We start from the raw sequence: 13,753 nt of genomic DNA, 5'->3' as shown, positions 1-13,753 counted from the left end.
CTCTCGCCCCTATATTGCGGTAATACGAAACATCCTGCCCTGCTTGGAACTTTCTTGATGTAGTTTGGTAATTTGTCAACCCTATATGGTAAGGATCCCATACTATGCAGCAATATTCTGAAAGAGGGTGGACAAGCATAGTGTAGGCAGTCTCTCTACTAGATTTGTTACATTTTCTAAGTCTCCTGTCAATAAAATGCAGTCTTTGGTTAGCCTTCCCCATAACATTTTCTGTGTATTCCTTCCAATTTAAATTATTCGTAATTCTAATTCCTAGGTATTTAGCTGAATTTATGAACTTCAGATTAAACTGATTTTCCTGTAAGTGAAATTTAACAGATTCCTTTTAGCACTCATGTGGATGACCTCATACTTTTTGTTATTTAGGGCTAATTGTCAATTGTTGCACCATACAAATATCTTTTTCTTTACAATATGAGAGAAGGAAAGTTGCTACTCACAATATAGAGGAGATGCTGAGCCACGATAGGCACAATAAAAAGATTCACACAATCATAGCTTTCAGCCATTAAGGCCTTTGTCAGCAGTAGACACACATACACACACGCACAAACACGCTCACGCAAGCGCAACTTGCACACACATTTTTATTGTGCCTATCGCGGCTCAGCTTCTCCGCTATATGGTGAGAAGCAACTTTCCTTCTCTCGTATTGTTACATTCCACCCTGGATTTTCCATTGTTTGATTTCTTTTTCTTCGCAATTTGTTTTGAACTTCTGATGACTTTACACATCTGCAAAGAACCTAAGATGGCTGCTCAGGTTAACTCCTAAATTGTTTATATAGATAAGGAACAGCAAAGGGCATATAACACTACCTCGAGGAATGCCAGAAATCACTTCTGTTTCACTTGATCACTTTCTATCAATTACTGTCAACTGTGACCCCTGCTGACAGGAAATCAGTTACGTAACGGAGATGATATTACATTTTCACTACAAACCACTTGTGTGGTACAGTATCAAAAGCCTTCTGGAAATCTAGAAATACGGAATCAATTTGAAATCCCTTATCAATAACACTCAGCACTTCGCATGAGTAAAGAGCAAGTTCTATTTCACAAGAATGATGTTTTCTAAATCCATGTTAACTATGTGTCAGTAGACCATTCTCTTCAAGGTAATTCAAAATGTCGAACACAATATATGTTCCAAAATCCTGCTGCGTATCGACATTAGTGATATGCGTATGTAATTTTTGGATTACTCCTACTACCTTTCTTGAATATTGGTGTGATTTATGCAACTTTCCAATCTTTGGGTACGGAACTTTTGTCAAGTGAACAGTTGTATATGATTGTTAAGTATGAATCTGTTGTCTCGGCATACTCTGAAAGGAACCTAACTGGTATACAGTCAGGACCGAAAGACTCGCTTTTGTTGAGTGATTTAAATTGCTTCACTACTCCGAGGATATCTACTTCCATGTTATTCATGTTGGCAGCTATTCTTGATTTGAATTCTGGAATATTTACTTCATCTTCTTTGGTGAAGGAATTTCAGTAGACTGTGTTTAGTAACTCTGCTTTGTCAGCACTGTCATCAATAGTACACTATGTGGTCAAAAGTATCCGGACACCACCAAAAATGTGGATGGAGGTGATATTTTAATTTTAACTACTGATGACGCCTTTGACACGAATGTTTTATGCATCTCCACTGCAGGATGTAATTTTAGTGTATTTTTGCTTCTGATGAAGGTATATTTAGATATACCGAAACCATGGTCAAGGATTTCAATAAATCTTTATCATGCAACTGTTTGGCTGTTATCATTTACCGTGAAGATTCTCAACAGTTGCTGCTTCAGCCATGTTTAAAATTATGAGACCCCCAAAAACATATGTTTTTCATATTAGGTGCATTGTGCTGCCACACACTGCCAGGTACTCCATATCAGCGACCTCAGTAGTTCAGTAGTCATTAGACATCATCAGAGAGCAGAATGGGGCACTCCGCGGAACTCACGGACTTCGAACGTGGTCAGGTGATTGGGCGTCGTACATCTGTATGCGAGATTTCCACACTCCTAAACATCCCTAGGTCCACTGTTTCTGATGAGACGGTGAAGTGGAAATGTGAAGGGACACATACAGCACAAAAGCGTACAGGCCGGCCTTGTCTGTTGACGAACAGAGACTGCCAACAGTTGAAGATGGTCGTAATGGGTGACAGGCAGTCATCTACCCAGACCATCACACAGGAATTCCGAACTGCAACAGGACCCACTGCAAATACTATGACAGTTAGGTGGGAGGTGAGAAAACTTGGATTTCATGGTCGAGCGGCTACTCAGAAGCCACACATCACGCCAGTAAATGCCAAACGACACCTCACTTGGTGTAAGGAGCGTAAACATTGGATGACTGAACAGTGGAAAAATATTGTTTGGTGCGACAAATCACAGTACACAATGTGGCTATCCAATTGCAGAGTGTGGGTATGGCGAATGCCCGGTGAACACCATCTGCCAGCGTGTTAGTGCCAACAGTAAAATTCGGAGGTGGTGGCGTTATGGATTGGTCATGTTTTTCATTGGGGGGGGGGGGGGGGGCGCTTGCATCCCTTGTTGTTTTGCATATCACTATCACAGCACAGTCCTACATTGATATTTAAAGCACCGTCTTGCTTCCCATTGTTGAAGATCAATTAGGGGCTAGCGATTGCATCTTTCAAACAATCGATCACCTGTTCACAATGCACGGCCTGTGGCAGAGTAGTTACATAACAATAACATCCCTATAATGGACTGGATTGCACACAGTCCTTACCTGAATCCTATAGAACACTTTTAGGTTGTTTTGGAACGCCAACTTTGAGCCAGACCTCACTGACCGACATCAATACCTCTCCTCTGTGCAGCACTCTATGAAGAAAGGGGTTCCATTCCACAAGAAACCTTCCAGCACCTGACTGAACGTATGCCTGCAAGAGTGAAACTGTCATCAAGGCTAAGGGTGGGTCAACACCATATTGAATTTCAGCATTACCAATGGAGGGTGCCACCAACTTGTAAGTCATTTTCAGCCACATGTCTGGATACTTTCGATCACATAGTGTTTTCCGTTGCTATCACACAGAGAAGGCATTGATTGTGTATTGCCACTAGCATACTTCACATACAACCAGAATCTCTTTGGACTTTCTGCCAGGTTTTGAGATGTAGTATAGTTGCGGAAACTATTACAAGCATCTCGCATTGATGCCTGGGCTACATTTCAAGCTTCTGTAAAAGATCGCCAGTCTTGGAGATTTTGCGTCCGTTTAAATTTGGCATGTTTTTTTCATTGTTTCTGTAAGAGTGTTTTGACTTGTATTGTGTACCAAGAAGGGCCTGCTCTGCTGTTGGTCAGTTTATTTTTTGTAAATCTCTCAATTGCTGCCAACACTATTTCTTTGGATTCATGCTACATCTGGCCTACATTTATATTGTTAATTTGGAAGGAGTGGAGATTGCCTTTCAGGAAGGGGTCAAGCTAATTTTTATCTGCTTTTTTGAATATGTATATTTTTCGTTTGCTTTTGGAGGATTTGGGAGTTACAATATCCAGTGTCGCTATGACAACCCTGTGTTCACTAATCCATGTATCCATTTTGATGCTTGTTATTAGGTTAGGATTATTTGTTGCTAGGGGGTCAAGTGTGTTTTCACATCTGTTTACTATTCGCATGGGTTCGTGAATTAACTGCTTGACTAATTTTCAGAGGATACATTTGGCACAATTTCAGATGATATTTTATGCATACCTCCTCATTTAAACATATATTTTTGCCAACATATCAAGGGTAAATTAAAGTCACCACCAACTATAATCATATGAGTCAGGTAATTTTTTGAAATTAAACTCAAGTTTTCTATGAACCTTTCAGCAATTGTATCATCTGAATTGGGAGGTTGGTAAAAGTTCCAGTTATTATTTTATTCCAGTTATCAAGAATGATCTCTGCCCATACTAACTCATAGGAACCATCTACTTCAATTTTGTGACATAACCTACTTCTAGCAGCAACAAACACGCCACCACCAACTGTGTTTAGCCTATCCTTCCAGAACACTGTTAGATTCTCTTCAAAATTTTGGCTGAACTTATCTATGGCTTTAGCCAGCTTTCAGTGCCTATAATGATTTGAGCATCAATGCTTTCTATTAGCACTTGGTGCTCTGGTACTTTCCCAACACAACAACAACAGTTTACAACTGTTACACCGGTGGCACCTGTACCTACTTTCTTCCTGTGTTCAGCATGCACCCTTTGAGGCTAAAAACTTTTTTATGTTTCCCCAAGACCCTCTAACCTAAGAAACTGCCCATTCCATTCCACACAGCCCTTGCTACTCGTTTAGCTACCTCCTACATGTAGTGGACTCATCTATTCAGCAGTATACGAAACCCAACCACCCTACGGCACAAGTCAAGAAATCAGACGCCTAATGGTCCCAGAACAATGTGAGCCTCTGATTCAAAATGTCCACTCAGCTCTGTGCTGCAAATGGTGAGCTCTGCTTTCATCTCACAAGCAAGACTGGCAGCCTTTACCACTTCTGTTAGCTGCTCGAAACCAAAGAGAATCTCTTCTGATCCAAAGTGACATACATCATTGGTACCAATGTGAGCCACCACACTCAGTTGGCTGCACCGTGTGCTCTTCATGGGATCCAGAAGGTTCAGTTCCATAACACCTGTTATGCACACAGAGTGCACATTGGCTTTCTTCCTCTTCTTGGCAGCCCTCTGTGATTGCCCAGATCTTGCAGGCTGAGAGGTTTCCTCTGAAACATGACAAGCGATTACATCTGGTTGACTGTCAGTGTCAGCTACAGCCAGCACCTGGAACCTATTTCTTAGACTAACCAGGAATGCATTACGTGTGGCCCCCTGGGAAGTCTTTCACTGCTGGCTACACCCCGAGGTGACTACCCGCTCTTCTCCAGGCGAGAGGTCAACCTCAGTGCGAGCTGTAAGTGGGCTCACCACCAGTGAGTACCGACTGGAGGACTTGGCATACTGGACATCCGTTGGATCCCCACAGCCGACCCACAGCAGTGATACCCATCCACTGCAGCTTAAAGCTGTGTAAGCCATCTCAGCCTGGAGCTGACCGTGAAGTGTCGCCAATTCGGCAATGTACTTTTCTGAAATAGTAATTGGAAATATGGCATCATATTGTAGAAATAAAGTAACAAAGCACTTAGTTTGCTTAATTGATAGAAGGATTAATACTAACTAAAATGGGAACCATTAAATTTATGACCACATTATTACAAAATGTAGTTTTATTAGACAAAAATAATGAATAAGCTTAAGGAAAGTTTGGATGCTTATTTGAACTCACAACTGTGTTTCATTTAATCTTGTCACAGTACACTGTACCTGTAATGCAAACTGAGATTATGGATGTGACTGATGTCAGAAATTGCATAAGAAACAGAAACACTTAAAACACAAGTGAAATCAGCATAGTGCACCCAGGTACAATTTTGACTGTGGTGCCAAATGGTGTACCACAACTGTAAATTACATTTGCTCCACACTGTAGTGATATATGGTTGTCCTTCTGTGCTTAAAAAGATTTTTGTATGGTGGCAGCATTTTGTGAACAGTAACATATGGCCTGGTGGCCACTGAACACTGCAGTGTGACAGATAATAATTGAGATGATTTCCTCAGATGAGGCAAACCGTGTGCAACTATACAGATAATAAATGGAGATAGAGAAGCTAAAACTTGTTTCTTTCACAAAATAATTGTTCAGTCAATAGCTTGTGAGCCACCACATGCAGCTGCATGAGTAATAAAATTGTAAATCAGAAAATCACTGTATAGAGAGCATCTGATATATGTGGTTGGATTTTTAAGTGTTGGCTGTGCTACAGTCTAGAGGCCAGCCAATGCATCTGTTGCATTAACCCAAAATAAATCCAGTCAAATAGTTCAAATAAATGCAGACAGGAATTTGCTGTGAAAATAATGTTCCCTATTCATAGAATTTTTTAAATTTTTGACAAAACTTAGTTCATTTCAACCAAAGTAACATTTGTGGCACTTATAATTGAATCAGTGAGTACAGAAACTACTTCAGTCACAAATTCCAAAATTTTCAGGAGAGAGAAAAAATGCCATAACTCCTCCAAGTTATCAATTTTTTTTCCTCTGTCATAACATGCATTTATGTTGCTGTTGTGCAAAAATTTCTTAATTTTGACATAAATTAGGCTCATGAAAATTTAAAATTTGATCCAGACTTATGCTGTTTTTGCACTCAACTGGTTTTTACAGACAGCTGAAAACTTAGAACTTGGGAAAAAGGTAGTCATTCATTTAAAGTTTATATTTTTTCATATTACATCAAAAATGAAGTTACAGTATTGCAAAGTTATCGGAAAACAGGAATATAACAAAGTAAAATTCTCTTAAAATACACTCCTGGAAATTGAAATAAGAACACCGTGAATTCATTGTCCCAGGAAGGGGAAACTTTATTGACACATTCCTGGGGTCAGATACATCACATGGTCACACTGACAGAACCACAGGCACATAGACACAGGCAACAGAGCATGCACAATGTCGGCACTAGTACAGTGTATATCCACCTTTCGCAGCAATGCAGGCTGCTATTCTCCCATGGAGACGATCGTAGAGATGCTGGATGTAGTCCTGTGGAACGGCTTGCCATGCCATTTCCACCTGGCGCCTCAGTTGGACCAGCGTTCGTGCTGGACGTGCAGACCGCATGAGACGACACTTCATACAGTCCCAAACATGCTCAATGGGGGACAGATCCGGAGATCTTGCTGGCCAGGGTAGTTGACTTACACCTTCTAGAGCACGTTGGGTGGCACGAGATACTTGCGGACGTGCATTATCGTGTTGGAACAGCAAGTTCCCTTGCTGGTCTAGGAATGGTAGAACGATGGGTTCGATGACGGTTTGGATGTACCGTGCACTATTCAGTGTCTCCTCGACGATCACCAGAGGTGTACGGCCAGTGTAGGAGATCGCTCCCCACACCATGATGCCGGGTGTTGGCCCTGTGTGCCTCGGTCGTATGCAGTCCTGATTGTGGCGCTCACCTGCACGGCGCCAAACACGCATACGACCATCATTGGCATCAAGGAAGAAGCGACTCTCATCGCTGAAGATGACACGTCTCCATTCGTCCCTCCATTCACGCCTGTCGCGACACCACTGGAGGTGGGCTGCACGATGTTGGGGCGTGAGCGGAAGACGGCCTAACGGTGTGCAGGACCATAGCCCAACTTCATGGAGACGGTTGCGAATGGTCCTCGCCGATACCCCAGGAGCAACAGTGTCCCTAATTTGCTGGTAAGTGGCGGTGCGGTCCCCTACGGCACTGCGTAGGATCCTACGGTCTTGGCGTGCATCCGTGCGTCGCTGCGGTCCTGTCCCAGGTCGACGGGCACGTGCACCTTCCGCCGACCACTGGCGACAACATCGATGTACTGTGGAGACCTCACGCCCCACGTGTTGAGCAATTCGGCGGTACGTCCACCCGGCCTCCCGCATGCCCACTATACGCCCTCGCTCAAAGTCCGTCAACTGCACATACGGTTCACGTCCACGCTGTCGCGGCATGCTACCAGTGTTAAAGACTGCGATGGAGCTCCGTATGCCACGGCAAACTGGCTGACACTGACGGCGGCGGTGCAGAAATGCTGCGCAGCTAGCGCCATTCGACGGCCAACACCGCGGTTCCTAGTGTGTCCGCTGTGCCGTGCGTGTGATCATTGCTTGTACAGCCCTCTCGCAGTGTCCGGAGCAAGTATGGTGGGTCTGACACACCGGTGTCAATGTGTTCTTTTTTCCATTTCCAGGAGTGTAGATCATTCTCAACCATTGTATCATTGTTGTGTTCAGTCGTTGGCCCGGTAAATAGTTCATCATAAAAATCTTTGAAATTTTCAGGAATATGAATTATCATCATCTTGATATCTTCCATTTTCTTGATGTTGATTGGAACTTTCCCTAATGGGGAGGCTGCATTACTTGAAGGGGAATCAATATCTATGTCCGGGAAACAGGATTCAGCAGCTGATAGCTGTGCTTTTGTAATCTATCAGTGGTAGTGTATGCTGTGATTACCCCTTTCTCCTTAGAGTTGTAGCACAACTCTGTATATCAAGTGGTAGCAAACTTGAGTTTTGCTTCTTTTGGCACACTTCACCCTTGACATTCTCTGGCTAATGGGATTTTTGTGTAATATTCGTTCCACCAACCATCAAAATCTCTTACGTCAGTGGTGAGTAGCTTGGCGATGGTAAAGTTGTTACTGGACTGAGCACACAACTCTTCATATTCATCAAGTGTATATATCTGATCATTTTTAAGTATCATCCTCTTAATAGTACCAAAATCTCAATCGTTTGGAAGATATGAATGCCTTTGAACCAGAAAGTAATGAAAAATTTGCTCATAATGTCATGTATCTGCAAGAGCAAGGCAGACTCTTATCATGGAGTGATTCTGATTCTGCCCGCAGGTGCCATAAGAAAAGAAATACAGGTTTTTAACATTTGATGAAATATTAGTGTCATTGTATGTCAATAGCATGCTGCATAACTCATTGGCTCCTTTGTGGGTTACTCCTTTGTGGTACAGGAATATTCAAATTTCATAGTTTTTAGGTTTTTTATCCCAAAACAGTTCACCCAAAGTTGCCTCGAGTAAAATATATCCTGAACTGAGACCACGGGAAGGGAGAAATTTTGCATAAAATCAAATGAAAGTGTGACTGTCTTCACATTCTTCACATAACTTGGTGACGCATTGAGGTTTATTGTCAAATTTCTTTGCTTGTCTTTTGTGGATAGTAAGTTCAGCAAGAGCCGCCCTTTCAGCTGCATCACCAATAGAGGAGCTCTTGATTTTTACATCAAGTTCTTCACATTTTATGCAGACGCCCGAACCATAATGAAAAGTTGTCATGGAAATATGTAAGATAAAACTTATATTTTACATCCAAATGAGTGTACTTTTCTTTAAACAAGGAATGCATTTTTTTAACATCAAAGCGGGCATTAAGATAACTGATATCTTTGGTGCATGTGTTATATCTCGCAAATGACGGCTTGCAATGAGGTACATACATTGTGTGATAAGTACTCAAAACGTTTTTATTCACCAAGGTACAGAAGTAGCTCGTCTGCAACAGTGAGAGGTCAGTGGTTCAGGAAGCATACAGATGTCCCTAAGGAAACATGAGCGACACATGTATACGCATCCTCAGCACCTGGGAAATATCATAGCAGGATGTATATACATGTCCACAGGCCTACGGTGCTTAATGGCATATTTCTCAATCAGTTGTAAGAAAATATCTTGCTCATCTTTTGATTTCAACTGATTCAAATTGGCAACAAATTCAGATTTTTCGTCATCACTAAACTTAAAAGGCATTGTAATTTACAGTTACAAGTAGCACCTGTTGTTGTTGTTATAGATGGGGTGAGACTCCCTTTCCAGTTGATGTGTTCAACCACACAAACTTAGAGGTTCTAATGATGTTTCTTCAATGTTTTTCTTCATTTTTCTTCCTCTTCTTAGGAGCAGTATCATGATCACTTTCATTGCTTGTGGTACTCACATACATATTGAACATGGAACAGGGAACATTAAGCACAAACTTGGAACACATTGAAAACAATCAACAAAACAAAGACTTCGATAAGAGCAGCTGTTTAGGCTGGTAAACACATGGCGCATGCTTGGTAAGAGGGGCAAGATTGGTCATGAGATCTAGCGGTGGGAGCAGAAACCACATCAGTCACTGACTCGCGTGATTTTTGCGCTCAGCGTAAGAAAAAGACACCCTGTATCTAGAGATCTACTAAACAGACTAATGTGGTTCTTGCACTCAACACACATCGTGCCTTTCGAAGCATCTTTTCATCAAAAATGATTTTTCACATTTTTGTGACTGAAGTGGTTTCTTCACTCACTGATTCAGTTGTTCATCACTGAAATAGTATTTATCTGAGCAAGGATTTAAGTGAAACGGAACAGTTTCTCATGTTGGCTTAAACTTCCAGATAAATCATGGAAAAAATAGTCAAAGTTAGTTTAGCACAAGTCTAAAGTTAAAGTTCTGTGGTTGCAAACTAACTAAGTGTTAAGTAAAGATCACTTGCAAAAGTAGCCACAGTAAAGTTTTTAGCGTCGGACAAGACTGCCTACGTGAAATATTCAAAGTCCCTATATTGAAGACAGTTCAGAGTATTGGCCAGTGACATTTGTGAATATTACTACTAAACACTTAGAAAAGATCTCAAGCCCAACTGCTAAACAAATATCAACCCAAGAGCAAAAATCCCCACTTAAAGATGCTCACCGCTATTTAAACCCTCAAATTGGTGCAAGTCAAGCGCACACACTTCAGTTGTTCTCAACATACTTAAACTATAAATTTAATGTTAAATACATGTGTCACAAAAGAATTTGCATGTAAATTTCCTCAGATTTATAGCGCTGTTCTTAGTTTTTCTCTAGCTTAGATAGTTTGTTCACAAAAAATGATTTTGTCCAAATAAATATTCCATTGTTATATTACTAATAATTATAAACAGTCCAGTAGTGCTCAATGAGACCTGTCTGTAGATACTTCATTCTTCAAAATTGCTTTGTCAACATATTAACCTTTTCGCTGCTTCAGACATGCTCTCTGCGTTCCGTGCTGAGGGCTACTGGCGTAAATGCTGCTGCCTGTGCTGAGAGATGTGTTCTGGCTGATATGAAATTCTTATTATCCAATTTTTTGAAATCTATTAGGTGAAAAAATTTGTTTTTTACATAGCTTGCAGTCTGATGTATTCACTCGATAAAGATCTAAATTTCTTTTCATTATTCATCATACTTACTGCCCTGCATCAAATTAAGTAAATGGTGTCAAGCAATTTTAAAGAGTTTGCAGATGTTGAAACGTGTTGCGTAAACTTTGCCTATGATTGATTTTAGCTCATACATTGTAGCAGATGTAATGCAGATAAGATATAGAAATTTTCTTTAAAATTAAGAGCAGAATGACATCTCATTTTGTTCTCAAATTATTGGGTTTTGTACCAATGGAAAATAGTGGGCAACACTCCTATTCCTGTCCTTGCACATCATGAATCATATGATCTTAACAACTGTTATATCTCGCAAATGACGACTTGCAATGAGGTACATACATTGGGTGATAAGTACTCAAAACGTTTTTATTCACCAAGGTACAGAAGTAACTCGTCTGCAACAGTGAGAGGTCAGTGGTTCAGGAAGCATACAGATGTCCCTAAGAAAACATGAGCGGCACATGGATACGCATCCTCAGCACCTGGGAAATATCATAGCAGGATGTATATACATGTCCACAGTAACAAAAGGGTTAATTTTAAAAATTCATTGTAGACATAAAATGTTCAGCATGAAATAATTTAAAAACAGAACTCTGGATTGAGGGCTGGTTTTCACTCGTGTGCTTATCTTAATTTTGTCCTTGTAAACATGTTACTGGCTTCTTTGTAAATAGTTGTGTTCATGCTTGGATTTAGTATTATTTGCTATTTTATTGTGAACCCTCAATCAAGCCATGGTTGTCAGTCCTCTGTATTTCATTCCAACTGCCAGAAGCCTGGGTTTTCCCAACCATGTGGCCAGAACATGTGCTTACCTGACCAGCAGTCTAAAATTCTCATACTCGCAGTGTCCACAATCACTGTGGCTGAAATTGTGTCACCCTGTGTTGATGACACCCCAACTCTCATGTGGTCCAGCTCGGCCTCCACTCCGACTTGATCACACCTGCTCTTAATGTCACAACAGGATGCAAAGACATGACCGCATCTGGTTTAAAGTTTATCATCACAATTATCAAAATGTACCATCTCAACACAAAGTATCAAATGACCACATTTTTTACTGCAAGATCACTGAGTTAACTGTTGTAGGTTTCTTAATTTCAAAACATTGTAATAATTGTGACCACTGAAGACAAGCTATGAGGTTATAAGACACAAAATAATTGAAGTTTTTAACCAAATAGTTTGTGTACGATTGCTTGGTGAAGATTATGAATCTCACATGTTATAGTGGTGTAACAGAACATGCAAAAAATCATTCTATCTTAGCACCAATTCCTCTCACCTCGCCTCCCATTCCATCCTTGTGGCCTGGCCCTCTCCCAACCCCTGTAAGGCTTATATCCACAGAACAGGCAACAGAGAGAACACTTGGAGCCTGAGAAACAACTGTCATTGGCTGTCGCCCAGCCCATACCACGCGATTCAATGAAACATCGCTCACAAAGTAATTTTAACTGGACTGAGACTAGATGTTATTCTTGTGCAGCCAAGGAGTCTTTTAGTAGTGTCATTAATCTCATGTTTCACTTGCAGATCCGAATAAGATTGGAAGAGCCATTTTGTGTCATCTGCAAACAACACAGGAAATTTATCTTTGAGGTTAAAGAGAAGGTCATTGATATAGAAAGGAAGGGGAGAGGGTCCATTGTTAAGCCTTGTGGACACGACAGTTTACCAGGAATTGTCAGAGTTATTACTATTATTAAACAATGGAGACACCTAGTAGGGATATCAACAATGTAGGAAAAAACAGATCGCTACATACCATAAAGAAGACATGTCATTCTTTCCCTATGTTTTTCTCTTCTTTCTTCGGTCCATATTGCACCTGCCTGTTTCTTTGTTTTCTCCTGGAAGCCCTTGAAACCTTTTACTTTTGCTCTGAGCTTTTCTCTTTCTCCTATATCACCCTGCATTATTTCCATTTCCCTCAAGTCTGCTTAAACTTCTTTTATCCCTGTCACTGATGTTTTGGAGTTTCTGTCAAAGAAGTTAATTTTTTTTTATATCCTTTTTTCATCTATCCTTTTTAAGTATCCATAGAATGCAGATTTTTCTCTTACTTGTTGTAACTGATATTTGCTCTATTTTTTCATAAACTTCTTAGGTTCCATTTTCCATTCTCATATTTTGGTCTCAAGATTTTCCTGATTATTTTCCTTTCCTTCTTTTCTGTTTCACATGATTGCTTGGCTGTATTTAATGAAAGGCATTCAGATGCATAAAGGCATTCTGGTTTAATGACAGTATTGAAGTGCCGAAGTTTTGCATTTATGGAGATAGATTTCTTGTTATACAGGGTTTTTGTTAGTTGAAAAGCCACCCCCTTTTTGTTTGCCCTTTCTAGGTATGCTTCTTTGTCTAAAGTTTTTGGTTGTATTATTTGACCTAGATATTTCAATTTTGTAGCCTTTTTTATTCTGCAGTAATCAGCTTCCATATATTTCAGCGCCTCCTTCGCATCTGTCATATACTCTGTTTTCTCAAAAGATACATGTAGGCCTGATTTTGAAGCTGTTTCTTGTAGGAGATTTATCTGCATTATTGCATGTAGATTCAGCAAAGATGGCAAGATCATCTGCAAAAGCCAGACAATCAGAATTCAGATTATCCCCTTTTTCCCCAATTGTGATTCTTCTTCTTCTTCTTCTTCTTCTTCTTCTTCTGTTATTATCCTCCATTCCGTGATCACCTTTTCTAGCAGAAAATTTAACAGCAGTGGGAACAGTCCATGTCTCTGCCTAATGCCAATTTTGATCACAAAAACCTTACCAGTTTCATGTAAATAGTAAATTTAGCATTTTGTATTTGTTAGTGTATTTTTTTATGATTACCACAGATTTTTTGTCAGATCCAAACTCCTGTACGCTGTTG

General features: G+C 40.5%; 1 protein-coding gene across 2 annotated transcripts in view; it reads left to right on the top strand.

Annotated features, from left to right (window-relative positions):
- Positions 1-13,753, top strand: part of LOC126285018 (SID1 transmembrane family member 1-like) — a 119,152-nt gene that overhangs the window by 93,693 nt on the left and 11,706 nt on the right. Inside the window, exon 16 of one of the 2 annotated variants that reach the window (XM_049984330.1) lies at positions 2,885-2,974. The exons of the other annotated variant lie outside the window; for it this stretch is intronic. Coding sequence (XP_049840287.1) covers positions 2,885-2,935 — 51 coding nt within the window. The 3' untranslated portion in view covers positions 2,936-2,974. Of the gene's footprint in view, positions 1-2,884; positions 2,975-13,753 lie in introns of those variants that run through there. 2 annotated transcript variants of the gene reach the window in all.

The sequence above is a fragment of the Schistocerca gregaria genome, chromosome 8, assembly GCF_023897955.1.
Source record: "Schistocerca gregaria isolate iqSchGreg1 chromosome 8, iqSchGreg1.2, whole genome shotgun sequence".
Lineage (NCBI taxonomy): Eukaryota > Metazoa > Arthropoda > Insecta > Orthoptera > Acrididae > Schistocerca > Schistocerca gregaria.
The sequence above is the reverse complement of the archived record's forward strand: the minus strand, read 5'-3'. Positions and strand labels throughout refer to the sequence as shown.